The following is a 27,706-nucleotide window of genomic DNA, read 5'->3' on the forward strand; positions in this document are numbered from 1 at the left end:
TCTCTCAAGTTACTGCCTATTGAGATTTGTGGTTCCAGTTTGTCTCATGGTGCTGCTGATTTTGTCCTGTGTCTGACTACAGCATCAAAAAGTGTGGGGGATTTGACTGTTTGTACATAGGGTGCTTAACACTGTTGGGTTTTTTTTCTTCTTTTTGAAGGGAACTGATTTTTAGAACAAGAAGCAAAATCTTTAAGGTGCCTCATGAATAAAAAATTCTCCAAATATGTCAATTTTAAGTGACTGCACAGTTGTGTTTTATTAGGGCAAGCAAAGGAAGAAGTCATCCATTTAATTGCACAAAGAGATCAGAGGTAGAATATACTAAAAATAAGGAATCAGAATAGTTACCATATAGGCCAGGACAGGGTGAATACGTACATATAACATCACCCACTACATACAAGATGTGAAATTAAAGTGCAGATAACATGGACTTACACATTTGGAAATTTACGCTGACTGTCCTAAATCCTTAGGATGTGTGGACTGTTAAATGTGGAGGCTTGTGTGCTTTTAACTTAAAAACCCCCTTCTTTATCTTTGCATGTTTCCCTAAGAAAGCTTCTGCCGCTTTTTCATTTACTTATTACTTCCACTATTGTTTTGTAAGACCCTAGGATTCATCAGCGCAAACTCTAGTTTTGCCTGATTCTGGGCATTTTCTTTGTGATACTTGTGATGCCTGAGTGTCCTTAGTGCAGTAGTTCCTACAGTTGTGATTTACGACAGTGTTAAGTAACTCTTTTGCACTACTCTGCCCCTTACGTTTTGGGGGAAATCAACTGTAAGAGGTCAAAGGCAAGTAAAACAAGAATGAATTTAAATAGTACTCTGAAGCTGTAACTTTTAGGGACCCTATCAGAGTATTTTGAATATGAGTGGTTGATAACATAACATCTAGGATAAGAAAATTAGAAAACTGAGGAAACATATTTCTTTTCAATGGTCCTCATAAGCCAGTTAGTGGAAGCATTTATTTCATGTGAGATCAATTTTGGTGATATTTTATCTTACGGTTAAATAAATGCTAGCCATTTACAATTGTAATACATCTTTTGTACAATTCAGTGTCTTTGAAGATAAAGATCTTTACTATTCTTTTTTTCTATCTTGCCTCTGTTGTACTGGGCTTTTTCTTGGCCATGTATAAGACCTTTGGATTTACCATGGCAAAAAATTAACAGGTTCCTGAACAGCTGTGGAGAGAGCACAAATTCAAGTGTTAATCTCTTGTACATAAATGCAAAGACTTAAAACATACCATCAAGATATAAATGTAAGATCACATACTAAATCTTAAACATTAAAACAACTTGAAAGAAGAAGGTACTCCTCTCTTGCACAACTTCTGTTCTGACTGAAATGAGTCTTTCAACTCTTAATCTTCATTAACTTGCTTCTCTGAGAGATTTCCAAAGTCTGGGAGACTTCTGGTATCAAGGTACCTTTGAAATAAAACTCTCTTTTCATCAGCCAGTTTCTCTAAACAAAAGGATCAGATCTGTGGCATTTCTTTGTGTTTTCAAAGCAGGAAATTGCTGTTTCTTGTCATTGTTGTTACCACTGACAGTGCATGGTAGGAGAAATACAGGGACTCTGGGAAAAGAAGTTTATGAAGTACAGAGGTCAGTTGTTGGTCTGGGAATGATGATATGACTTTTATGCACATCTTGGAAGGGATAAGACTGATTTTGTGTGTGGCATCATCTAACTTGCAGCTATGCATTTTTTTAAATAGGATTTAACTATTTAAAGTTTCTTGTGATAGGTTATCTGATTTTCTGAGTGAAGCGAAGACTCAATACCATGTAGGCTGCTGGAATTGATGACTGCTGTACCAATTCACCTTACTGAGTCAGGAGATGGAGCCAGGAGATCAAGCATCAGCCTTTTCCTTTTTCTTATTGCTCACTTGCTTATTGCCTAAAATTCCCAGCTATAACCTCATTCTTTTAATGCTGAGGTAAGTTGTTAGAAGTGTTTTTTTAGAAAATAGGAATGTGACTGTGAACTTTCAGTGGTAGGCCCAACAGCATGAAATATCTGCAATGTGTCCCACCGAGAAGGGTGTGGGAACCAAGTGCTTTTAGGTTAAAGAAAGAAGATGCAAAAAAGGTTGAGAAGAGTTTGCTTCATCCCAAAACTTCATTTGCGAAACACAGCTACCAGATAAGACTATTGACACAGTGTGTTACAAAATTGCTTCATAAAATAAATGTTTTGAAATGTCATGTGCAGTTAGCAGATGGACTAATTAGAGAGTAAATTATTTGTGGTAGGTAACCAACCGACGGGTCAAAGCAAAGTTATCACAAGAGCTCAGTATGCCTTGTGAAAAAAGATAGTATGTACAGAATTTGGGTTAAGCTGTGTTTCTTAAATTGAATCTAGTAGTTATCATGAGTGCAACACAAATATATGTCTTTAAAAATATATCTGAAGGTATAAAAGCAGAATACAGGAAAAAATTAGTGGGGTAGCTGTCCTGGTTTCAGCTGGGATAGAGTTAACTGTCTTCCTAGTAGCTGGTACAGTGCTATGTTTTGAGTTCAGTATGCGAAGAATGTTGATAACACTGATGTTTTCAGTTGTTGCTCAGTAGTGTTTAGACTATAGTCAAGGATTTTTCAGCTTCTCATGCCCAGCCAGGGCACCTGACCCAAACTGGCCAACGGGGTATTCCATACCATGGGACGTCCCATCTAGTTTAGGAACTGGGAAGTGGGGGGGCAGGGAATCGCCGCTTGGGGACTGGCTGGGTGTTGGTTGGCGGGTGGTGAGCAATTGCCCTGCGCATCATTTGTACATTCCAATCCTTTTATTACTACTGTTGGCATTTTATTAGTGTTATCATTATCATTATTAGTTTCTTCTTCTCTGTTCTATTAAACCGTTCTTATCTCAACCCAGGAGTTTTACTTCTTTTCCTGATTTTCTCCCCCCTCCCACTGGATGGGGGGGGAGTGAGTGAGTGGCTGCGTGGTGCTTAGTTGCTGGCTGGGGTTAAACCACGACAGTAGCCTACTTTGGGGTTTTATTTTGCTTTTTTTCAGTGCCCCTACCCCTTTTTTCCCGTTGTCAATGGAGGCAACTGCAGCATTGTGAGAAGGTAATAGTGCATGAGATTTTGGTTAGAGACTGGTGGTTTACTGCCTGAATCTTGACACAGACCAATTCTGCTGTCCCACTGCATGACTTAGTTCAGTAACCACTTAGTTCATTAGTGGCAGGCCTAGGATTTTTCTTTATAGGGAAATGACCAGGAAATGAAGAAAGAAATGGTTGGGTTTGATGGTGTTATAAAGAGGCTATAAAAGAGAATGGGTGAGAAAAAAAAAGAGAGGGAAAATAAATAAATAGAGATTAAAGTTACTGTGCAAAAGAACTAATGGTGATGGAAAATGCAAGAAAGGAAGAAAATGGAGCAAACTTAGGAAGTAAACAGATGCAGGATTAGATTGCAAGAACAATCCTGAGACAAAAATGATTTCTAGTTTTTATTTTTGTAAAGCTTAGTGCAAAAAGGAATACAGTAAATTGACTGAGCTGGGCTGCTGGATGTTAGAGTGTGGGATGCTTGTGTTGGTGTTCATAATGAGCACCTTTTGAGGGTAACACTTGAATATTACAGTGGTGGTTGCTTTAAACCCAGAAATCCTCCATGGCCACACTGTGTGTAGAACTATTCTGCTCATGGTAATCCTGTTTGGAAATTACTGTTCCATTCCAAATGTATGTGCCTTCCCATTTGTCCCTATGAATTGTCATTTTACCTTCAAAACTGAAATTTGTTGTATTGGTTGCCAGATACTTTCCAACAAAAGCTGCTTGGGGGATTCTTTTCCTGAGGGTCTCATAGTATAATGGTGTCAAGGAGTTTAAAATACAACCACCTTTCAAATTCAGATTTCTGTTTTGCTGACCTTCCTCTTCCCTTATTTGGTTTTGGCCTGGAATGAACTCTTGGCCTGTCCTAACTTCTTTGAGCTTTACCCTGGGAGGCAGTACGCTCACGTGTGTGATGCCCATCTTACAGATTTTCTGCAATCCATGTAATGGCTATGTATATTCTCTGAAACTATAGCCAATACAAATGGCATAGTGTTTGCCAACTTTGTTTAGGATATATTTGACACTTGCAGAAACACAGAACTACTTAGGACAGATATCCTGGTGCTGTTCCTTCTCAATTACTGCACATGCATTTCTTATTCAAGAATTAAATGTACAACAGTAAAGCTATGGTTATTTATGCAAAGTGGCTTTTTGTTTCCATTGACCTTTTTACACTTTTATATAAAACTAACACAGAAGCTCCAGAACAAAACATCCAGCTTTAATCTTAAGACACCGGCGCTTATACTGGAAAAGAAAAAAACAAAACAAAACCCAAAACTTTGAGGTGTACACATAATGGTTAGAGTCATAGAATCATAGAATGGTTTAGGTTGGAAGGGACCTTAAAGATCATCTAGTTCCAACCCCCCTGCCATGGGCAGGGACACCTTCCACTAGCCCAGGTTGCTCAAAGCCACATCCAGCCTGGCCTTGACCACTTCCAGGGAGGGGGCATCCACAATCTCTCTGAGCAACCTGTTCCAGTGTCTCACCACCCTCATATTTATGTATTGCTTATAAAATGAGAATGCAAACACGGCTACCAATTTATACATGTAATGAAAATCATTAAATGATATTGGGAACTAATCATGGTAGACAAAGAGTGTGTTTGTGCAGCCCCAGTCAATGGCTGGGATACGTGAGCTTAGGTTAGCCTGTGTATTTCATTAATGCAATAGCTTGAGGGCAGGCTACCCTGTGTGGCATGAAGGCAGGAGTGGAGAATCAGGATCTGCGGACAGCTGTGCTACATGTGCCCATGCATCACAGCTGTACAGCGTGCTGGCCGGCTGCTGAGGCAAGGCAGTACCTTACTGCCACCGAGCTTCTGGCTGCTCTGCCAGGACCTCATCCCTGCTGCCCACGTAACACAGCTCCTGACTGCTGGCAAGTGGGGCTCTGCTAGCGTGTGCCTGCCCTGGGTGTGGGGGGCAGACAGCCTCCCCCAGCCCTGTCCTCCTGCCCTGTCCTGTGGCGGGTCGGATGGTGGCAGATTGCTAAAGATGAGCAAGGATTGTTTGCAGAAATACCATAGACCTGTATTTGCTAGTACTTGTTATTAAATTATTTTTTAATTTCTGGGTTATGTCTTATTTAATCAGGACTTCTGTATTTAACCTTAAACTAAGTAAAAACTGGAATAGAGGGGAGTTAAGAAACCCTATATATAAACACTCGTGTTGAAGTGTAGACATACTGACAAAATTCAGGCAGCTTAAAATGAGAGATGACACTTTGTCCTTAATTTGTACTAGTGGGAAAAAGGATGTGAAAGGATTTAAGTTGGGCAGAGTGCTGGGATTTGTGTTCTCACGCACATCCAAATGTTAACAATGAACTTAGTCTTTGAAGTTTTCAGAAAAAAAAACTCTTAAGGAAGTTAAACATAGATCTGTGCTCTGCAAAAATTTTATGTAAGTAGAAGATCATCAAATAAATAACTATTTTAAATTTATTTCTTTGATTCTGACTAAATCATTGTAATTTTCTCCTTTAATATTCCTCAAATTGCTCAATGGTTTTCATCCCTCTTAATTTTCTTGTCCAGATATAAAATCCCAAGGTAGGGATGTGTAGTATAATGTTGACTTGGTCTTATCAATAGTAGTGCGATACTAAGACACAAACTAAGGGTACTTAATGTTATCAGTATAACATTTCACTTTTTAAGTAGTAATAGCTGACTTAGGATAGGATACAACATTCCAGCTGTTTTATTTATTTTTTTTTTAGATAAAATAATACCTTAATTTATTTGTATTCCACCAGCATGAATACATTCATTGCAAAGTGCATGCACATAAAAAGGAATCCATTTGTAAACTACATAATATCTTAACAATAAATAGTATTTGATCTAATACACAATGGTAGTGCATTTCTTGTTAAAACGGCAAGCTTTTACCAAAATGAAAACAAACTCTTATTGTCCTTATAAATATTTAAATAATTTTTAAGTACATTTCATACCAAGTATATAAAAATAGTATTTTTAGATAAATTAAGAGGTTTCATTTACATGACAAATAACGTGCAACAACTAACCACTCTCTACCAGCTCTATTTAGTTGATTGTCTAGATGACATGCAGCGATAATTGTCCCTTTGCCTTCACAGCACTGACAAACAGACCAGCAGGACCCACGATCACCTGAAGCAAACAGTGCCATAGATATTGTTTGGGAACAACAGTCAGACACTCAGGGAAAACCTTTGCTTCGATGAACAAAAGCCACCCATGACAATTCTTTTGTCCTAGACTTCCAGCTGCTCTGACCCTCAGGGTCTTTGGACTATCACAAAAGTCTGCCAAACAGACCAGTAAGTTATAACTGTATACAAAATGCTTTTCAACATGCTTCTAGAATCTAGAATTATTTTTTTTTCCTATAGTATGAACTGGCAATACCTTTTCTTACTTTCTATAAATCTGAATTTTCATGTTTGTAAGTCTCCATGATTGCCAGAGAAAAGGTCAAATAAAGCAGTCATGCAGTACTCTCTAAATTTAAAACTGGCAGCTGCGGAACATGCTTCGAGTACCACTACACTGTTTCTCATTATACGTCTATGGCTTGGTAATCTTTATCTTTAACATCCCTTGTGCTTGTCACAATGTCTATTGGGAAATCTGGGGTCTGTGCAGAAACTACTCCAGCTGTTCCTTCCAGGTCCCACGATCCCGGCAGATTCTCAAGGCTTAGCGAGCTGATTGCTCCTTGGCTAAAGCTACCTTCCTCAGATCTGCTGGGGAGCACGAGGTGTAACGATGTCTCTGATGAAGAGCATACTGAAGAAGAAAGAGTTGCTGAAATAGACTGAAGAGGAGTCAAGGTAGTGCCTGAATGGGGAGAGGTGCATCTTAAAAATTGTAAATTGTCTTTCTGAATTACCTGATACTGGGAGGGGGAATTGTGAAGGCCCGGGGTATAATAAAATTCACCCTCCATAGAATTTTGCAGATTGGGTTCAGTTCTTTGGGGACTGCTGCCTATGGAGGACAGATCTGTGTTCCAAATGTCACGTAACGTGTTGCTGTGGCAAAGTTGTGCTTTGGTGCAAATAAAGTTCCCAGCTTGCATGTGCGTGCAAGGTTGATGAGTAGTGCAAGCCATTCGAGACTGCAGACTTTCCAGGGTAGGACTTCGAGATATGCCGTGCACAGCACAGAACCCAGGAGGCTTCTGGGATGTGAGCAGGTTCTCCAGAAGGTGCATGACGTTCTTCATATCCTTACTTAATCGTGAGACTTCTTGAGTTAAAGTTGTCACCTATTATGGCAGGGCAAAATATCACAGTATTTATTTATGCAGTCGTGCCTGAAATACACACATACAAACCTTTTTTCCTTCTAACAATATCAGCTTTGATCTGTGGCGTAGTGTCTTTGCTTTAAAGAAATATAGTCTACTGATATATGTGTGGGAAATAGTCCATCCATCTGCCTTACCACAGATATGTGTTACACTTCCTGTGGCATGCCAAAACAATTAAAGCAACCCAATAAAAACGTATGATGGAAACATGGTAGGCATAATTCACCTGATTTTAAATGATACTCTGTATATAAAGAATGGCCTTAGGGTCAGAACTGAGATGATTTCCAGTGGCAATATGACATCAATAACTTCTTGATTGATCATTAAATACTTTAATGGGTAAACCTTTTTTATTAACCAATTTTATACTGATGAATGGTATAAAAATGAGGTCTTGTGAAATCTTGTTCAGAAATACACATGTGAAATATACTGCTGTCTTCATAGTAGAATAAAAGAAACCCATACCCGAAGTTGTCGAATGCAAGTAGTAGTTATACGAAAATCTGGTGGACTACTACTAAAAACAAAAAAAAAAGAAGAAAAGAAACTGGAAACTCTAAAACCCACTAGCTACCTCTAAACATTTAAACAATATGAAAGCCTGTGAAACAGTTTGCTTCCATGTAGTTATGTTTATGCTTGAAAGGTATTGCGTGTAACACTGAGAGAGATAGTAATCCGTAACAGATTACTCTGGTGTGTGTGCAAAAGGAAGAATCATATTTGCTATTAAACCTTTTTTTTTTTGTAATGCTGAAACCACTGATAGGGTCCAATTAATTACACGAATTACATGAAGTCTTTAATCTCCCCAAAACTGCTGATTTGGGTGGGGATCAGATTGACAAGTTCTGAATTTGTGTTTTAAAGTAAATTGATATATGAACCTTAATGGGGACATCTGTTAGGACATTATAAGGACATTTTTGGAAATTAAAAGCTTAACTCAAACACAGAAGTGACCCACTCACCATTTCAAATGTGTTTGTTTTTCCTTTTTCCTTCTGAAGGAAAAGTTTGTAGGAAGGTAATATCGGTCAATTATTTTTAATAAAGAGAAATGAACTTATCAAGAGGTAGAAATGAACTTTGCCTCCATGGAGCTAATCAATTCATTTTAGATCAAACCACTGTCATTACTGTTAAAAATAGAGTTTCTCATCCTGACGCTAGTGAAAATACTCTGTTGAAACAAAGACCTGACTGCATGTTTATCTTCAGAAGGATAAAACACCTGTCAGAAGGAAAAAAAGCTAATCCAGGAGGCCTTTCTTTGACCCGAAGTAAAGACACCACCAATTAGGTGTCCTGCACAGATTAATTTTCATGTACTCAGAAGTAGAAATAGAATTTTCACTTTTCTGACAAGATAGTTCCAAAGAAATCTGCCGAAAAGACATTTCAGGCTGAGTGTGACTGCATTACTACAGGCACAATAATTATAAAGAAATTCCAAGTTAGAAGGACAGTAGGAAGCTCCAATACAGATCCTATACATCTATTCGTTTCTCTCTGAGCTAAAAGTTCAAACCCATCATATTGTTTAATAGTATTGTAATGATCACACTACTCCTGGAGGGAAAATGCTTAAAGGGAGAAGGCACTTGAGTGACACATTATAGGATCTGTCTCTGTCTCTCTCTCCACCTCTCTTTCTTTCTGCCTTGTTACCTAATTAAGTCATGCTAGATAGAAAATAACCATGAGATCTCCTTCTGCCAGCTGAGATTAAGCTTTTGCCTGGTAGCTCATTTGAACTTCAGTTAATGTCAGGGATTAAAATTTGTTAGGAGAGTGATTTGTGAACAGGCTTCCTGTGGGGTCAGAGCAGCCAGAGAAGGTTCTTGGTACTGTCAGACTGTAAGGAAACACACTGAGATTTCTGGTCAAATCAACCATGCAAGAACTTCTGTGCTCCATTGGGAACTGGGAGATGGCACTGCAAAACCTCCAAAAGCTTCTTTGGGAAGAAAGTGGGGAGAAGGACAACTAAACCCATGGCTACCTAGATTCAGTGGTCACAGTTCTTTTTAGGATCAGCACTGGCCCCTACTTCTAGCAGATAAAGCAACTTTATTTTCTGTGCCTAATTTCCCAATTTGCATCCATTTTACAGGGCTTTCTGCAGTTATGCAGGTAGGAAGATTGATACTACCTTATGAGTATGCACCTTACCCAAACTATGAATGCTGTGTGAAAATACCTGCCACTTTAAAATATCTTGTTTGGTTTGGTCTATGTTTTTCTCTTCCATTTCTGATTTCTTAAAGGTTTTTTAAAAGTTTAATTATTCTTTAACACGTTTCTTTTGCCAATTCATTAAGACAATGCAGCAAAAATCAATCCCAGCATCAGTACATGTGGCAGTCCTGAATTTCTGTTAATTACAACTTGCTCTAGTGCCCAGATACTATTTTTGATATATCAGCTAGCTTTTAAAGTGCTGTCTCCTCACAAGCTTGCTCTCGCACAGCCATAGCAACTGACCTGATAAACCAGCCTTTGATGTATGCTTTAATAGTTTCCAGTAGTATGATAGTAGTATGTTCCAGACCTCATCAGAAATTGACCACCAGTTAATGAGATCTATCTGGACCAATACTGCTCAACACACAGGCAAAGCAAATATGTAATTTTCTGGATCATTTAAAACCTTTTCTGGATTTTTCAAACTGTTAATCTTACCAGATTAAACCTCCAATATCTGTGCTACTATTAATTACCATCTATCTCTATGTTATTATACTTATATAATGACATAGTTACTGTTACTATCAATACTATACTCTTTATGCTATCCTTTTTACACCCTGCAGAGATTCTTGAGCAGATGCAAATAAGCAGGTGTAACAGGGAACAATTTTATCAGTAACGTTAACAACATCACAGTGGTCCAGAAAGTGCAAAAAACCAGAGATTAAAAGCAAAAGAAATTTTAAGTCTGTGAAATAGAAATTGAAAGCAGGACAGTTTCCTCCTGAGCGAAAGGCCTAATTCCTTGCATGCTGGTAAGGCTATTGTCTTTTCAGGACTTCAGTGATTATTGCTAGGCAATACAGCTAGTTGTACAAATGGTTCCTGCTGTGCTAGGCAGACAGCTTTAAAATGATCTGTGAGATCCCAAATATACTTGAAATGCTGCCTTAACAGCTTCTAGGACTTGAAGAAGATACTGCAATGTTTCCAGATATAGAAACTGGGATTTATACAGATTTAGCTTGAACTAGCAAGAGGTGCTTCTCAGGCTGGTCAAAAGCAATGTGCTGGTACTTTTTTAGCAGACTCTGTTATAAAGAAAGAATACCTCTCAAAACAGAGGTTAAAAACCCAGATTTTTTTAGTTGTTTTAACATATGGACTTTAATAATAACACTTTCTGATACCCTGACCAATATGAGTTTTAGTAGTTGTAATTTGCATTCTCAAATTATTTTGACAGTTTCAGTATAAAGAGTATTTTTCTTAACTAGCGATATTAAAATTTTGTGCAGTTTGAATACTTTTTTCCATGCAGTTAAGTAGCAATGGAGTTGATAGTATTTAAACCTTTCCATAAAAATGATGAAAAGCTCTATGTAATGTAAGATGATGATGGTGATTATTGCTTTGTTTAAATGGTATTGGCTAACCAGGTTTCTTTGTTTTTCCATTATATATTCTAGCATTTAAATTTTTTTTAATGCTAAATTTTTTACTAGAATGCTGTCCTGGTTTCAGCTGGGATAGAGTTAACTGTCTTCCTAGTAGCTGGTACAGTGCTATGTTTTGAGTTCAGTATGTGAAGAATGTTGATAACTCTGATGTTTTCAGTTGTTGCTCAGTAGTGTTTAGACTAAAGTCAAGGAGTTTTCAGCTTCTCATGCCCAGCCAGGGCAGCTGACCCAAACTGGCCAACAGTGTATTCCATACCATGGGACGTCCCATCTAGTTTAGGAACTGGGAAGTGGGGGGCAGGGATTCGCCGCTTGGGGACTGGCTGGGTGTCGGTCGGCGGGTGGTGAGCAATTGCCCTGCGCATCATTTGTACATTCCAATCCTTTATTACTACTGTTGTCATTTTATTAGTGTTATCATTATCATTATTAGTTTCTTCTTTTCTGTTCTATTAAATCGTTCTTATCTCAACCCAGGAGTTTTACTTCTTTTCCTGATTTTCTCCGCCATCCCACTGGATGGGGGGGAGTGAGTGAGCGGCTGCGTGGTGCTTAGTTGCTGGCTGGGGTTAAACCACGACAAATGCCTATCTGTCATCACTATTCCTGGATAAACCTGAAATAAGCCTTTTTTTTTTTTTTCTGATTAGAAGCCTAATACATTGGTATTTTTTTCTCTCCGTGGTTTATTCCCTTTTACAATTCAAACTTTGCCCAGATGTCTTCCTACCTTGACTCTTTCTGAACACCCAAAGAAGTGAAGAAGAAAATTTGCTTCTTGAGAAATGAAAGTTGCATTTTGGCAGCACAGGGAAGCTGCCTGGCTTTCACTGCATATGGCAGCTTCTCTACTCCCTTGCTTGGCATTTCATTGCTGCTTCTATTCTGCTGCTTCATAAAGTCAAGGATACTTTCAGGCAGAATGAGGTATCTTTCAAGGCTCAGATTGCCAAGCTGCAGATACTCTTTTTCCCAGTAAATGCATTGTTGAATGAATGAAATAAGAACTGAACTGAGACAGACTTATCACTGATCTTCTGTCAGCATCTCTGTGGCCATTGGTATTATGGTGTGTCCTGGTTTCAGCTGGGATAGAGTTAACTGTCTTCCTGGTAGCTGGTACGGTGCTATGTTTTGAGCTCAGTATGCGAAGAATATTGATAACACTGATGTTCTCAGTTGTTGCTAAGTAGTGTTTAGACTAAAGTCAAGGAGTTTTCAGCTTCTCATGCCCAGCCAGCGAGAAGGCTGAAGGGGCACAAGAAGATGGCACAGGACACAGCCAGGGCAGCTGACCCAAACTGGCCAACGGTGTATTCCATACCATGGGACGTCCCATCTAGTTTAGGAACTGGGAAGTGGGGGGCAGGGAATCGCTGCTCGGGGACTGGCTGGGTGTCGGTTGGTGGGTGGTGAGCAATTGCCCTGCGCATCATTTGTACATTCCAATCCTTTTATTATTGCTGTTGTCATTTTATTAGTGTTATCATTATCATTATTAGTTTCTTCTTTTCTGTTCTATTAAATCGTTCTTATCTCAACCCAGGAGTTTTACTTCTTTTCCTGATTTTCTCCGCCATCCCACTCGATGGGAGGGAGAGTGAGTGAGCGGCTGCGTGGTGCTTAGTTGCTGTCTGGGGTTAAACCATGACACGGTGACAGACATTTCTGATTTAATGGCACTTTAGGAATAAAGCTAGTTGCAGGGGAAAAAAAAAAAAAATCCAGTGCAGCTAATCTGAGTTCAGATTAAATATGTAAGATTTGTGCAATGATATGATGGCTCAGTTTCAGCAAAATAAGTCCAGAAATCTGGAAGGTTGTGCAATTGGCTTTATCATGTAGGAGTAGAAGAAAAATTGCTGGTTTCTCTGCTGACTCAATAGCCAGCTCTCGGGTAGTTCCAGGGCAACCAGTCTGTCTGGGTAAATTAGGACACTAAGATTATTGCTATTAAACAAGTAAGGACAGAACAGAAAATTATAAAGGACTAGATAATTGTATTCAAGTCAATAGGGGTCCCATGAATTTGGTCTAGAAAAAGCATTCCCAAACTGCAGTTCTAATAATAATTTGTGGCTCTTCATTTTTGGATGTGAATGCTGCCTTCAGTTTGGCATAGATTCAGGACGGTGTCAGCATGATGGTGGCAATAAGAAAACCAGGTTTGGAAATTACTGCTTCGAGGACTTTTGGGGTCAAACTCTGACTGACTAGCTGCTGACTGAGAGCAAATGGAGGATCATGGAAATCCCAGGTGGCTGGGAGAAGAAAAGCTGTTCATGTAAACTGTTGAAAGAAAACCTGAGGTTGTATATATGATATCAGGCAAAAACATAAAGCAAACAATTTCTATAAGCACCTAAAGGAATAGTTAAAAGAGAACAGGCAACATACATTTCTCAAGAATAAACCATGGCAAAACAATTTAATTCTCTTCTTTATCTGAAAAGCTGGTTTAATAGATAAGAAGAAACAGTAGATATAATATATATCTTGTCAGACGACTTCTCAGATGTTACTGTCTGCATGACATTCTTCTAAACCAACTAAGAAAATATGACTGAAATGTAATCACTATGAGTTGGATTCATACATGATCAGAATGTTTTATGATCAATGGTATGCTATTATCCATGGACGTTTCAAGCCATCCTTTTTAGCAGCCTATCCTGATCTGTTTTTATTTAATGTTTATTTTTAATGGCTAAATGGAATTCATGTTCACTTTTAAATATCAGTAATATGAAATTCAACAAAGATAAGTGTTAAACATCGTATCTGAAAAGAAAATGTCAGAGGCGTGAATATAAGTATAATATTCTGCCTATGCAGAATATTATAGGAAAATGTCTGTGGAGTTTTGTTCAATTACAATTTGCAGGCATTAATCATGCTCCCAGGATATATCAACAGCATTTGTTTTTTATTGGGCACAGGAAGGGGGTTCTCTTCACTAGGAATGACTGTTGCAGCTTGAGATCATGTACTTTGTCAGTGACTTAAAAGATTTGAACAAAGACAATCCAAAATGCTACCAATGAAGAGTTTTAGAAAATGTGACAGGCAAAGAAAGACAGAAGGAATTTGGTTCATTGAGATCTGCTGGAACAGTACGTTTCCAGTGTAAATTGGTTTTAGAAGGAGAATGGCAATCAGCCTTTTCTTATATCTTCTAGGCATAAGAGAAAAAGCAGTGAACAGCATACCAACAGAGATTTACATCTAAGTGTTGGGAAAATAGATCTTTTCAGTACAGGAAGGTTTTGAAATGCCTGTTAGAGAGTTAACTGGATAATTGTTGTCATCTGTCATGGTAGTAATAATTTTTATTCAAAACTGAAGTCAGCTTTTGGTGTCCAGTTGATTTTTAAACTGCATGGCTTCCTCTCTCGATTAATTTATTTGTCTCAGGTGCCTTTCCACCAAGGAAAGGTGTGAGAGAGAGACCACAGCATATAGGACCTATGCCATGTGTATGCTATGTCCTGCTTAAAAAAGAGATTAACCTAAACTTTAAAGCATCAGCCATTTTTGTTACCTTCATCTGCCAATAGCTATTGAGCTAACATTAAAAGAAAGAAAAAAATTAGCTGGAAAGACTACTCTACAATCATCAAAATACAAGAGCAGAGAGCGCGCCAAAACAACAACAAGGTAGGAGTTCTTTGAATATATGAATGTCAATCTTAAAAGGAAAATACATTTTTACAAATCTCAGGAGACAAAAAATGTGCTTACTTGGTGTTTATTGTTTACAAAGCTTTTATTTCTTTACACAAATAATACTAGGTTTTATGTCTTTTATGCTAAATTTACATAGCTAAAATCCAAAATGGATAGATTAGTTGTAATTAGTTTTCATTATCAATAAATGCCATTAGTTCACTTTTTGCCACATTTTTCTTGATTGAAGGATATTTTCCAAACACAATTATTGGGATAGCCTTGCTGCAAAATAATTTCTCTCATGTGATAATATAGTTATGAACTTGTTACAAAGAACATGGTTTTTATTACTGTAAGTCAGGGGAGCTCTTTCTATGACTTCTTAAGCTGCAAATTGAACTTCAACAGTACATGCCCTATGTAAAACTGAAGGCCTGATTAACTTCACCAAATTTTCTTTGTTGGCACTGATTATAAAATGACTGTTTCCATTGTGTGCATACATTTTTAGTATTAAGGAATATATTTTGCTTAAAAAAAAATAATGCTTTTTTTCTTGTCCTGAGAGGAGAATGAGATTGATTTTGGGCAGCTTGTTGTGAAATATGTTTTAAAATAATCTATTTATAATATTTCTTTAGGTAATTTAGAAAATAAGCCTATTTATTTAGGATTGTTCCTTTCATTAGATGAAAGTGAAATATCCCTGTGAATGCATTTTCTTTGTTCTGAATAAGTGCCAAATGCTTCGAGTATTTAAAGCACTTGCATCTAAAAAACCTAAAATAAAAAATAGCTGAATTTCCACTAAGTGCTCCAACATGCAGCTAAATAAAAGGCAATTTTCTAGTACAAAACCTGACCCTATTCATATTTCCTCATGTTTGTTTGTTTTTCAGTTGAATGGGAGAAATGTGAGTACTCTGTTCATTATCCTGTTTTAGTACTGTAATCGTGGGGTCTACTGATGTTGTAAAGTATGAAATCAGCCCCCAGATTCTGAAGCTGAAGGAGGCTGCCCTGGAGCTGGGTTATATATGGGAAAACCAGGGTACATGACAAAGAAATCTGAGTTTGTCTGCATGCACTGTGCAGGATGTCCTGTATATCTGAGCATGAAACTGTACCTGTGTATTTGAATGCAGAACATGTACATGTGCGCTCTGCAAATTATGTGAGAAAACTTATGACTAAAATTTGGATATTTTCTTATTTTTAGCTGGTCTATGTTTTAAACAATTCAGATTTGACTTTTGCACATCGAATCAAAGTGCAAGTATTTCCACACTCTTTTCATACGTTTACATTCAAATGATACAGAGCTACAGACAATGGGACAGTGATAGGCAGGTGCTTTAATCTAGACTTATGGCCATCTGTATTTCTCAGAAAATCTGCTTAGTGATTTCCTATTTTTACTTCTGGGCTCCTTAGTAGTTATGTATGATTGCACCAGCTAAATGGTGCCTCTGAAAAAATGCTGAATGTTTAGATGCACCCATCTGATCAGTTTTTGCAGACAAATGCATTGGAAAGACCAGGTTGTGAGTACAGACGTCTGCAAAGGAAGGATGCGTACTTGTAAGGCGGAACACCTATTCTTAAATTCTTGCTCTGCCTAATTTGTAGCAGGTCTTTGAATCAAGCTTTTCCCAGCTCAGAACATGTGCCATGCTGTTGGGCACTGGAAACATGCTGTTCCAGCAGATCTCAACAAACCAAATTCCTTCTGTCTTTCTTTGCCCATCACATTTTCTAAAACTCTTCATTGGTAGCATTTTCTTTTGGATTGTCTTTGTTCACTTAGTCTTGAAACTATCGCTTAAATAATTGGATTTTTACGGGAGCAAGAACCTGAACCTTAACTCTCTTGCCTGCCACATACTGAACATACTGAACTATGATGAAAGTCAAGCCTTTTTTATTCAGTGATTATTTAGACTAAGTGCAATGGGCAAATAGGGTAGGAGATTAAGTAGTCCTATTCCACTCCACCTTGCAATACTGAACCGAAGGGAAATTCCCTTTTATTAGATTGGATCTCATTCAGGCTCAAAATGCAAAGTGAGGTTAGGTGAGGGAATGAAGAAGCTGGGTAGCTATCTGAGCAGCCAAACAAACCATGGAGGTATACAATAGGAATCTGGGGTGTGTTCAAGTTTATCTCACATTGCCTAATAAAGTGTCAGTGCTGACTTTGGAGCCTACCCTCCTTAGAGGAAGTCTGTGCATCCATTAGTCCTAAAGTTAATAGGTAACAAAATCTGAGAAGTGAAATCAAGGCTCCGTCTTCTGTTAGTCCCCTTCTTAGGTAATAATCCTTTGGATTATGTAGTGACTGTCATATGTCTAAAATACTGCTAAGAGCTCCACTGGATATCTAAGCTGGGTATAGCTTGTTTTATAGATTTATCTCTGGGGTAACTTTTTTTTTGCTTTGCTTTGCTTTGCTAACAACAGACCATATTGAATATCTGAATGGGAAGATGCATGTCTTTGTTCCCCCAATGAACAGCTGAAGTGTTTTTAATCTAACTAGTGAACTGTTGTAATACAATTGCCTTTCATGAAAGCAGTTATTTCTGCATTTGTTGATTGGCTTCTAATATCCACTGGAAAATGTATTAATGATAATGTTTGCTGCTGTTGGCTACTTGTGACCTGTTTTCTCATATTTTCTTTTTCAGGAGGAGTCTGCATGTCTTAATAGAGATATTTGTTTTTAACTCTGCCAGTATTTTAACTACTGCTAGCAGTCTGCTGTAGCATCAGTCATAATCTTCCATTAACGGTCATCATTGAGTGATGGAATGATAAAAGGGCTGGGTCTACAAGTGTTGTTCAATGCTTAATGTAACAACAAAACCCCCAAGGAACAGCTAGTGTATTCCAGCAAGACTACTCATAGGCTTATTTGGCTAAGTACCAAGTCAGTACTGTCAGTTCAGAAACTCCAGATGGGGCATGTTTGAATACATGTAGAATATGCAATTAAGCAGCCTTATAGTCATGAAGTTTTTTCAGTGTAAATTTTGATCCATGGGATGACTTGGAGCATACCCATCTGTCTCTGGTATTTGAGCCCAGAATGTTACCTATGAAATCTAAATCTACACCAGTTCAGAATTGCTTCTCATGTCTTTTTTTTATGTCCCAGTCCAATATTTGTCCATATTGTATGCCCATGCATTGTCACATTGAATTGAGAATTCTCATGTATATAAATGTTTCTATGTTTAAGACCCTTGCTTGGTCAGAATGCAGAACGCTGTTGCCTTTGCTAGGGGACTTTCTACCAAAGACAGAAAACAAAATATAGGTTTGGAAAGTAGAGAATACTCCTTCCAAGCACTGCAAGGCACTAACAACAATCTTAATCTTAAACATGTCTACACTAGTGTAGATGTACTCTTTGTAATGTACTCTATACAGCATGGAGTAAATTAATCTTAGCGATACTGCAAAGTTGAATATAAATGTTCCCTTAGGTTCCTAGACTGTCTGGTGTGTTTTCCAGAGTGTAGGTTTTCCATAATCATTCATGTAGCCTCATGTAGCTCTATAATCTTCTGTAAGTTCTATGAGGTTCTGTAATCAGAGAAAGGTATCTTTCTTTGCTGTGACTAAACAGTAAGTACAACTATTTTCAGAATTTTTTCAACATTATAGTGTTATTTGTATCATCTGGTTGCATTACTATTAATGTCGTTTTATCACTAACCAGGCCAGATGTCAATCAATTCAGGTGGTGCCAAAAGATGTCTTAAACCTACCAAAATCTTGTTTGGCTTCCACTTTTAGTACTTAGCACTCTCTGTTGGTGCAGGCCCCAGTCAGTTATGCAGTGTGAAAACAAATTCTGTCCTATACAGCAAGCTAGCAAGACTCCAGAAGTTGGTGGTACTCTCTTTAAATCTCCAGAGATTCTCCTCCTTTTACTTATAGGACTCGTAATACCTGCTCAACAGACAGAGACTATACATGAACCTACTTTCGTCACACTTCCTGTGGAAAGAAAAGAAGGATCTGCTGGTGATGACTTCTTTTTGTCTGACAACCTAATGATTGACTTGTTTAATCAAGAATTAGTGGTTCAAATCTGTCTCTATCCAAGGAGAGATTGCAGCAGTCTTGGGAGGTAAGCACCTCTTACTTCAAGTGAAGTCTCACAGGTAGCATATTACGTTGAAAAAATGGACTGGTCCCCCCTCCTCAATTTTAAAATAAAAGAGTGAACCATATTCAGAACAGTGAAAAGTTTGTCTCTGGATTTTGGATTCTGTTTCCTGGTGTGGAAACTTTAGTGGTTTACTGCATGTGGTCATATTTCCTTTTTTATTTTAGTGTGAGTAAGCAAGTTGCATAACATTTTGTTCAGATAGTGTTAGCAGGGAAAAATGAGGATTGTGCATGGAGGGAAATGACCTTCATCACGTTTTTTTTTTTTTTCTTCTTTTGTTTAACATAATGCCCTGCTCCAAGATTTATTTATTGCTTTTCACTAGAAAAGCAATGGCAAGCCCAGAACTGTTGCAGTTGAAATGTTTGGTTAATCCACAAGATGCCTACCTTAGCACATCTGCCATCATGATGTATTTTCCAGTTGCCTCTTGCAGATAACCACATAATACATCTTCATATTTTAAACATACCTGTCCTCTTCAAAGTCAAAATGAATGAATCAATATGAATTGTCTGTTTCAAAAGTATTACATAGGGAATATAATTTTCTATCATAATAGTATTGTCAATGAACACCTGGGAGATACTTTTGAGTTCTTTGACCAAGCCTTATAAAAAACTGTAGTCAATGGGGCATGACTTTTGTCTGAACTCTACAGTTTGATGTACAAATGAGGAGATGCATTCATAGTGACTAACTAACTATACATGCATTCTTAGCTTAGGATATTTAAGCTATATGTTATATAACCAAGTTAACCTGACCCAGAATGAAAGAAGTTTACAAGCCCAATACTTCATATATGGAAATAAAGAATAACTAGATTAAGTGTACACAATATAGAAGGAAAAATAAAATAAAACTTGACATTTCTGGTAACCAAAGAGATCAGGAAAAAAGAAGTGAATCTGTGTGGTTGGACTTATTTAAATCTTTCCTCATGTGGAATCATAAGAAATTGTCTCTAACCTGTTCATAGTGAAAGTCAGAGTATGCTAGGAACAGATTTTAGTCTTGCAGTATAACTGTGAAGTTAAAGTCTAATGCTTTCATCTTGTTAGCCAAAGTACTGCAGTAGCTGGATATATGAAAGAGTTTAGTCAGAGGACATCTATTTAGTGTTGGATTTGTCCTGGTTTCAGCTGGGATAGAGTTAACTGTCTTCCTAGTAGCTGGTACAGTGCTATGTTTTGAGTTCAGTATGTGAAGAATGTTGATTACACACTGATGTTTTCAGTTGTTGCTAAGTAGTGTTTAGACTAAAGTCAAGGATTTTTCAGCTTCTCATGCCCAGCCGTCGAGAAAGCTGGAGGGGCACAAGAAGTTGGCACAGGACACAGCCAGGGCAGCTGACCCAAACTGGCCAACGGTGTATTCCATACCATGGGACGTCCCATCTAGTTTAGGAACTGGGAAGTGGGGGCGGGGAATCGCCGCTCGGGGACTGGCTGGGTGTCGGTCGGTGGGTGGTGAGCAATTGCCCTGCGCATCATTTGTACATTCCAATCCTTTTATTATTGCTGTTGTCATTTTATTAGTGTTATCATTATTAGTTTCTTCTTTTCTGTTCTATTAAAGCATTCTTATCTCAACCCAGGAGTTTTACTTCTTTTCCCGATTTTCTCCCCCATCCCACTGGATGGCGGTGGAGTGAGCGAGCGGCTGCGTGGTGCTTAGTTGCTGGCTGGGGTTAAACCATGACAGGATTCATAGTTGATTACAGGCTTGAAGTTATTAGAAGGGAAGAATAGAAAGCACCACTGAACAATATTGGCCCTGCATTCATCAGGTCATATTGCTTAAGCAGGAATGAATGAACTTCTGTTTTATTCTAAATAGGCACAGGTAAAGTGATTTGAAATGTTTGATATGAATGTGAACATGACTGGATTTGCATTTCTTTCGAGGAAATTCTCCAAAAGCATAGCATTCACCAAGACAAGAAAAGTTGGAAGAAGGGGCTTGGAGAAAGAATGAGAGGAAAGAGGGAAATGGAAGTACATCCAGAAGAGGATAAATCCCAAGAAAGTTAGGTACACTAACTATGCTAACCTCGCTTTGTTTTTAGCTCTAGCCTGTGACACAAACTTTTATATAGCTTTCATGTAAAAAATTAATCTGGGAAAGAGTTAAAAGCCCCAAACTGTCCTAAATGTAGGAACCCTATCCAGTTTTGCAGACTTCTTTATCACAAATTTATCATATTCCCAAGTTTTCTGAGTTTTTCAACATTCCTTGAATCATTGTTAATATTCTCCAACCCCCACAAAAGCTCATTACCTCGTCATTAAGCCTGCTGATCTGCTGTTTGGTCTCTTCTGCTTTGATAACAAGCACAGCAGCACCAATTTCGGCCTCTGAAAATAATTCAAATGCATGTAAATGAGAGAAGTATAATAACTTGGAAACAGCAATGCTATTCTTGCACTTATCCAATGCTTTAAATTTAAACCTAGTTTGCACTTGAATGGAATGAAAATAAAATCTTGTGTTTAATGTTCAGTGTATAACATGCAAGAAAAGTGTGACAAAAAAAAGTTCATACTGCTTGCTTCAGTCTGAACATGAAAGGACTGAAAATGACAACCCTGGTGCCAACCATGTGACATGTCACACAATGTTTTTAAAAATCATAGATACAATTAAGCTTCTATTATTATTTTTCTGTTTGGCTTTAACAGGAACAAAATGTGTCCTTACAGCCTCCATGCAAAAGGTACATAACCATGTGAGGACTGTTTATTCATAAAAGAGGAGATGTTGAAAAGTGTTGAAAAGGCGGTAGTTGTGTCACTTCAGCATTCGTCCACTGGTGTCCCTCTCTGTCTCTTTCTTTCTCTTTTTCTTTTCCATGTTGACATGCCCTATTCCTCTGTGGTGCTATTTTATCAACCTTTTCAAAGTGTAGGTCATTTAAGTCTTCCTAAAACCTCTTGCTATTTAAGGTTTTCACTCTTTTACTTCTAAAAATCTAGGTACTTCCATACTCCTCCACTTCTGTAAATATCTTTAATAAAAATTGAGACCCAAGTTTGCATATGGCTCTTTATGATTTTTTTTTTTTTTTTGGATTAGAATGTTTTTATGTTGCATTTTGTCCTTGTGTTTAGTACCTTCCATGCCCAAAGGTTTGGGAGCATGAGGCTCCTTGCTGATCCTACAATACTGCTGGTAAAATATAATGCATGAAAATACACTACTCTTTGCAAGCTGTTTTATCATGACTGTCTGTTAGCAGGAAAACAAGAAATGGCGTTTGGGACCCTGTTGTATTTTTCTACAGGACTAGTTCTGGTACTGAAATAGTACTGAAAGTACGGATATATGTTAAATCTTTTTATGCCACTCTGAGAATCAAAGAAACAAAGGGGAACAAAAAGCAGTTATGAAAATTGTTTTCTTTAAAGATTGATTTTTTCCCAGGCAAAACTCACCTCCAATTGTAGGAGATAACCTGGATTCCTGCCTGAGCTGATCAGAGCTGAAGTCAAAGGTTTGGCTTTCCTCATTATGGTTTCCATCTTCAACCCCATCAACAATTCTGTTGAGAAAAATCAGAGTGATGGAGCAGTTTCATAAGCAGTTTCATAAACATCACATTCATAATTACATTGCCAAAATTACTCCTAAAGGGCACATTGTAAGCAATGGTAAATTTTGCACAACATTAAGTTTGGAGAAAAGTAAAAAAGATTATATTGGTATAACTTCTTGTGAGTCATTAAAGATTAAACTTACTGTTAGAGGAAAGAATGTGAAGCCAAACATAATTAATTGAAGTTTCAAAATTTTCATGACTTCTGCAGTATATACTGGGTCCTAACAAAACCTGTATTGATTATAGTTTGCTTTTCATATCTAAAGTAATCTGTTGCCATTCTTTCTTCTACACAAACTAAAGATGCTTCACTATGCTCTTGTTGAGTTTAACTCTCCCTGCGCATAACAATCAGGCTCTTGTATTAGGCTTACTTAGGCAGACCCTAAGCCCGAACATAATATATTTATGAAAGCATCTCTGTAAACCACAGTCAAAAGTGTTGTTGCCATGCAAATAGCTATTCTCAATTTTGATTAAAACTAACTAGCTCAGGCAGAACAATCTTGTTTGCAAATTGTGTATAGGAAGATGTGTAGACCAACCTGCAGTGTCCCAGTTACATTATTGTTGGTATTGGATCTAACTACTAGAAAAGGTGTTTTTGTCAGTTATCTCTATTCATGCATTGCAGTTGACCTCCAATTTGCAGTGTCAAGAAATCCAAAGAGAAAAAAAAAAAGCATTTCATAATAATAATAATAATAATGTGCTGCATATAAAGAATAGAAAACTGGTATCAGTTGGAAGAATCAATTATTAAAAATATATAATTATGAATATTTTTTGTTCTCATTTATAATAAATTGTACTATAAAGGGAACTATTTTAAAGTCAATGAAAGTGACTCAAAAAGCTGCAAGTTGACAGATGTGGAGCATCAATTTCTTGTTTTGTCCAGGCACAAGATTCAGAACTTGTCTTACAGTAGGCAGATGAGTTAAATACTAATCTGGAAGGGTGAATACAGAGAGTTCTTGGCCTCTCAATCGTGATAACTTTGTGATGATGGAAATTAAACTTTCCGTCTACATAAGGATATTCTCAAACAAACCTCTTGACTGGAAAGACCCATGTAACTTAGAGCTCTGCATGCATACCATATGTTGTCCTTCCTGGCTCTTCATGTGGGTTTAGGGCTCTGTGTCATGTATGAGTGTTCATGACATCAGCTGGATGTTACTAGACTTCACTCTAGTCTTAACCAGCCTCTGGGAGGAGATGAGAATCAAATGTGGTGCTTCAGCTGCTCTGGCCTATACTGTTATCTGCAGCTGAAAACCTGCTTTGTTTGAAATTTGCTATAAAACCTATTTAATGTCATCCGGCCTCACTGCTTCAAAAAGCAAATTTTAAACACCAATATCCCTTTTGTAGAGATTTCTAATTATATAAAGTGATAACATTTTAACTGCCTTTAAAGCACACGAGGGAAAACCTACTCAGACGTGACTTGGAATTTATAGACACTATATTCTTTAAAGTGTTTAAAGATCAGACTAAAAAGAAACCATAGTAGCCAAAATAGCTAGTTCTGGAGAGTCAAAAGACAGGCTTCTATGTGGGAAATATCTAATGGGCAAGATGCTGTGGAGCGACATAATCTAGTGAGTTGAAAACATGAGGGAACAAAAGTAATTGGGAAGTCTCACCCCTTTGTGAATTAGCTATTGTACAGCCCTGAATTTTCTCCTGAAGACAGACACCTCCATTCCTAGAAGCCAAAAAGTCAGAAAAGATTAACGTGTGACCAGTTCTATCCAGTCAATCAGGGCTAGAGTGCACTTATCCATGTGGGTCTGAGGAGATTCAAACACATAAATGCCTTCTCCCAGGACTGCCTTTATTATCACTTACACTTTCTTCCTCTTGATGCTCTTCTACTTCATAGGCAGTATCCAAAAAGTGATTGGGAAGACTATGACTGTGTCCTAGAAGTTAGGATGCTGGCTTCTCTTCCTTGTGCCCAGAACTATTTAAATATTTTACCCATTCTCTGTGCTTTATTGCCTTCACTGTGGTGTACAAAGAAAGAGCCCGAAGCACTGGTGAAGCGTTCTGGTTGGCTTACTCTGGGGAACATCCACAGTAGAACAAGTTCCTTAAGCAGACAAAGTATATTCTCTTGACAAAGTGTGGTTAAACACCTCACAACTGCAGTGACTGGACATTTCAACCAGAGTCTTGCCTTCCCCTTACACTGCTCTCCAACAGCAAACAAAATGGAGGATCTTAATTAAGGTCTTATTTTCTCTTTAATACTTACTAAGAAACATTTAAGGCTCTTTTAAAGTGGTTTTAACTTGTCAGTTTAAATGTTCTAATACTATAAATTCATTCTGGGAAATAATATGAAAGTGTTTCGGCTGGAAAACAAAGTCTGAGAAACACATACATCTTGGGCCAATTTTCCAGCCTATTAACAGGATTATTGTGCAGTTATAAAATTATGAATGGAAATAGGAAATAATAATATATGTAACAATACTTGTTTCACATTTGCTCTTGCAGCCTTGGGTCCTAATGTCTAGCTGCGTATGTTCAGAACAATAATGAGATTACAATAAGATTACATTGCAGCAGAAAATATGAAAGCTAGCTTTTCCCTGAATTACCACTCGTTATGCAAATGCTAACGACCTTTACTCATAGCTGACCTGAGCCAAATTCATGTGAGATCTATGGAAGAAATGAGAAAATATCCTCTATGCATTTCAATTTTGCTAGTGTAGAAGCTGGTTTTCAACACATTATCTTCCCCTGTATTGACAAAACTAAAATCGGTTTCTGTCCTGCTCCTATTTGAAATGTAATTGTATTGATCAAATATATGATGAGGGGGAAATATTTCTATATAATTTTCCATGTCCTTTTTATGATTGCATCCTTAGGGACAGGTGTCTTGACAGAGCTAAACAAATATTGGTCAAGCTGTGGCTATTTCAAGTTTGCAATGGCAAGTTGCTGAAACTACCACTCCTCCTCTAGTGAATAAAGGAAGTTCTTGAACATGTAAAATACTTCAAATTATAGAGCCCAAAACCTGAACTGGAAGATTAACTGTCGCAGCTCCTTGTATGTGAAAAAAGTGACTGTGATTTCTGTGAAGAACTGATCCCAATACTCTTGGTTAATAGCTAATTATTACATTGCAGCAATTTAGAAGTAAGATACATAAATCACCTTACAAGTAACATAAAGGTAAAAAATGGAAATATTTAAAATTATACACTAATTGTGCCACAATAAACTATTATATGACTCTTGTTTATGTAAAACGTCTCAGAAAAACAGTTTCTCAACTCCATATTTACTCTTTACATAACTTGCATTATCATGTTTCCTTTCTCTAATGTAAAAAAGAAGTAAATATTTCCTAAAATTACTAGACAATAGTTTTCCTGTACAGTCCTCTACTCAGTAATTTTTGTATTTGCACAGCTATGCTATATTATCATCTACTTGCTTTCTAAATTGCTGTCTCTCTGATGGAGTCAGAATATTTCACAGTGCTATTGTGGGAATGCATATTATTATAGATGGACAAAATGATACCAGAAAGCCAGAGTATTCAAATAGTCATTTTCATAATTGCTCAATACTTTCCCTTTTTAGTGGTAGAAATACTTTATTTTGCAATAAAGTCCTAAAGTCATAACAGTCTGAATAGTGTATAATAGTTCCTACAATAAGAGGACTTATCCTTCTCTGTGGGATGAACAAAAGTATTAACTATTAAAGAAAAAGAAATATTTTATAGGCTAACAATCAAGATATTTTTAATAGGAGTTACATGATTGAGGAGAAAATAACTGTTCCTAACTATTACCTTGGGCTCAGGTCAGGTGGACCACTGGTCGTCAGTGCTGAAAGGTGTAACTTAAGGTTTTTCTCCTTCCTTCTGGAGTAGTAATGGAGCTCCGTTTCATGTTTGGTTCTTGAGGGGTTTGAACTGCAAGCATGGATGGGTGAATGAAAGGGCACCGTTCCAGAGGCCAACTGCTTCAAGTTTCTCCCTAGGTGACTTTTATTGCTTCCAGCCTTCTTCTGCTGAGAGCAATTTGTGCTTCTTGTATGGACTGGTGAAAGGGTGCTGCTCTCTTCTTCTCCCTCCTCATCCTCATCTTCATCTTCTACAATTGAAGGGAGTGTCTTCTTTATATTTCCGTTTCCCTTGAGCTCTGTCTAAAATAGCAGATAATACATACTAGGGTAAAATTCAGAGCCTGATGTTGCAGAAATACAATTTCTTCTGGTGTTCATCCTGGAACAAACCCAGATGTAGCACAACTTTCATTTTCTCTTTAGAGATAGCTCTTTTGGAACTCTTCCATAGCTTTCCTCCTCAACTATGGCTATATGTGCATACGTGAGAAAAATATAAACAAATTAAAAAAGGTCACTAGTGACATAGCCAGTGAACTCACTGCAATATGTTTTGTTACCAAGAAAGATTACATGACTAGTTCTTACAAGCCATAAGCCATATGTGCGGTTGAGTAGATTGATCTTGCTTTGCTGAGGCATTATTTCTTTTGAATTTTACACTCAGACTCCTGGTGGACCAAGGGAAAGAACTGAGGCTCTTAATTCATATAATTCTGCATTTTCATATGGAACCATTTATAATGTATAAATAGCATTTACACCAGTTCAGCTCAAGCCTGAATGTCCTCTGTATCCTTCTTAGTTGTTGTAACTGAAACCACTGCTGGGATAGTAGACAAATTTTTCAGTTTATACAAAGTCCTGTTAATGCACCAGTGGTGTGACAGTGTCAACTTCAGAACTGAGTCATCAAAAAGCAGAGCTACACCTGTTTTTTAAAAAAAATGCAATTTGAATGTTTGATGTTGGAACCAAGGCAATTTAGAGTCAACATAAACCTGGGTTCTGTACTTTAGGTACAAATTAAAGCACAGTGTAAGAAAGCAGTGTATTGTTTGTATTGTTTCATGGTAACAAAATATACTGGTCATGAGTGCTGAGACACACCAATATGGAGCTCACGTCAGGATCAGGCCAGAACTCAAAAATAGTTCCCTTTTTTCCCATGGTGCAACTTACTGTATTTATTGAAAGTAGGTGGATGGACTAAGGCAGAGTCAGGTTCCAGGTCAAATTAACAAACTCCACACGTCACAGTGAAGAGTACAGC

The 27,706-nt window shown here is 37.6% G+C and overlaps 1 protein-coding gene across 7 annotated transcripts in view; it reads right to left on the minus strand.

Annotated features, from left to right (window-relative positions):
- Positions 1-3,039: 3,039 nt before the first annotated feature.
- KCNH8 (potassium voltage-gated channel subfamily H member 8) overlaps positions 3,040-27,706 on the minus strand; it is a 207,173-nt gene continuing 182,506 nt past the window's right edge. For 6 of the 7 annotated variants that reach the window (XM_069772019.1, XM_069772010.1, XM_069771991.1 and 3 more), the window contains 4 exons: positions 26,378-26,733; positions 22,385-22,491; positions 21,231-21,307; positions 3,040-7,394 (listed from right to left, as the gene is read on the minus strand). In XM_069772019.1, the coding sequence (XP_069628120.1) occupies positions 6,684-7,394; positions 21,231-21,307; positions 22,385-22,491; positions 26,378-26,733 (1,251 nt within the window). In that variant the 3' untranslated portion in view covers positions 3,040-6,683. The remainder of the gene's footprint in view (positions 7,395-21,230; positions 21,308-22,384; positions 22,492-26,377; positions 26,734-27,706) is intronic. The other variant, XM_069772032.1, reaches the window with a different exon arrangement.

Source organism: Haliaeetus albicilla, chromosome 2, assembly GCF_947461875.1.
Source record: "Haliaeetus albicilla chromosome 2, bHalAlb1.1, whole genome shotgun sequence".
Classification (NCBI taxonomy): Eukaryota; Metazoa; Chordata; class Aves; order Accipitriformes; family Accipitridae; genus Haliaeetus; species Haliaeetus albicilla.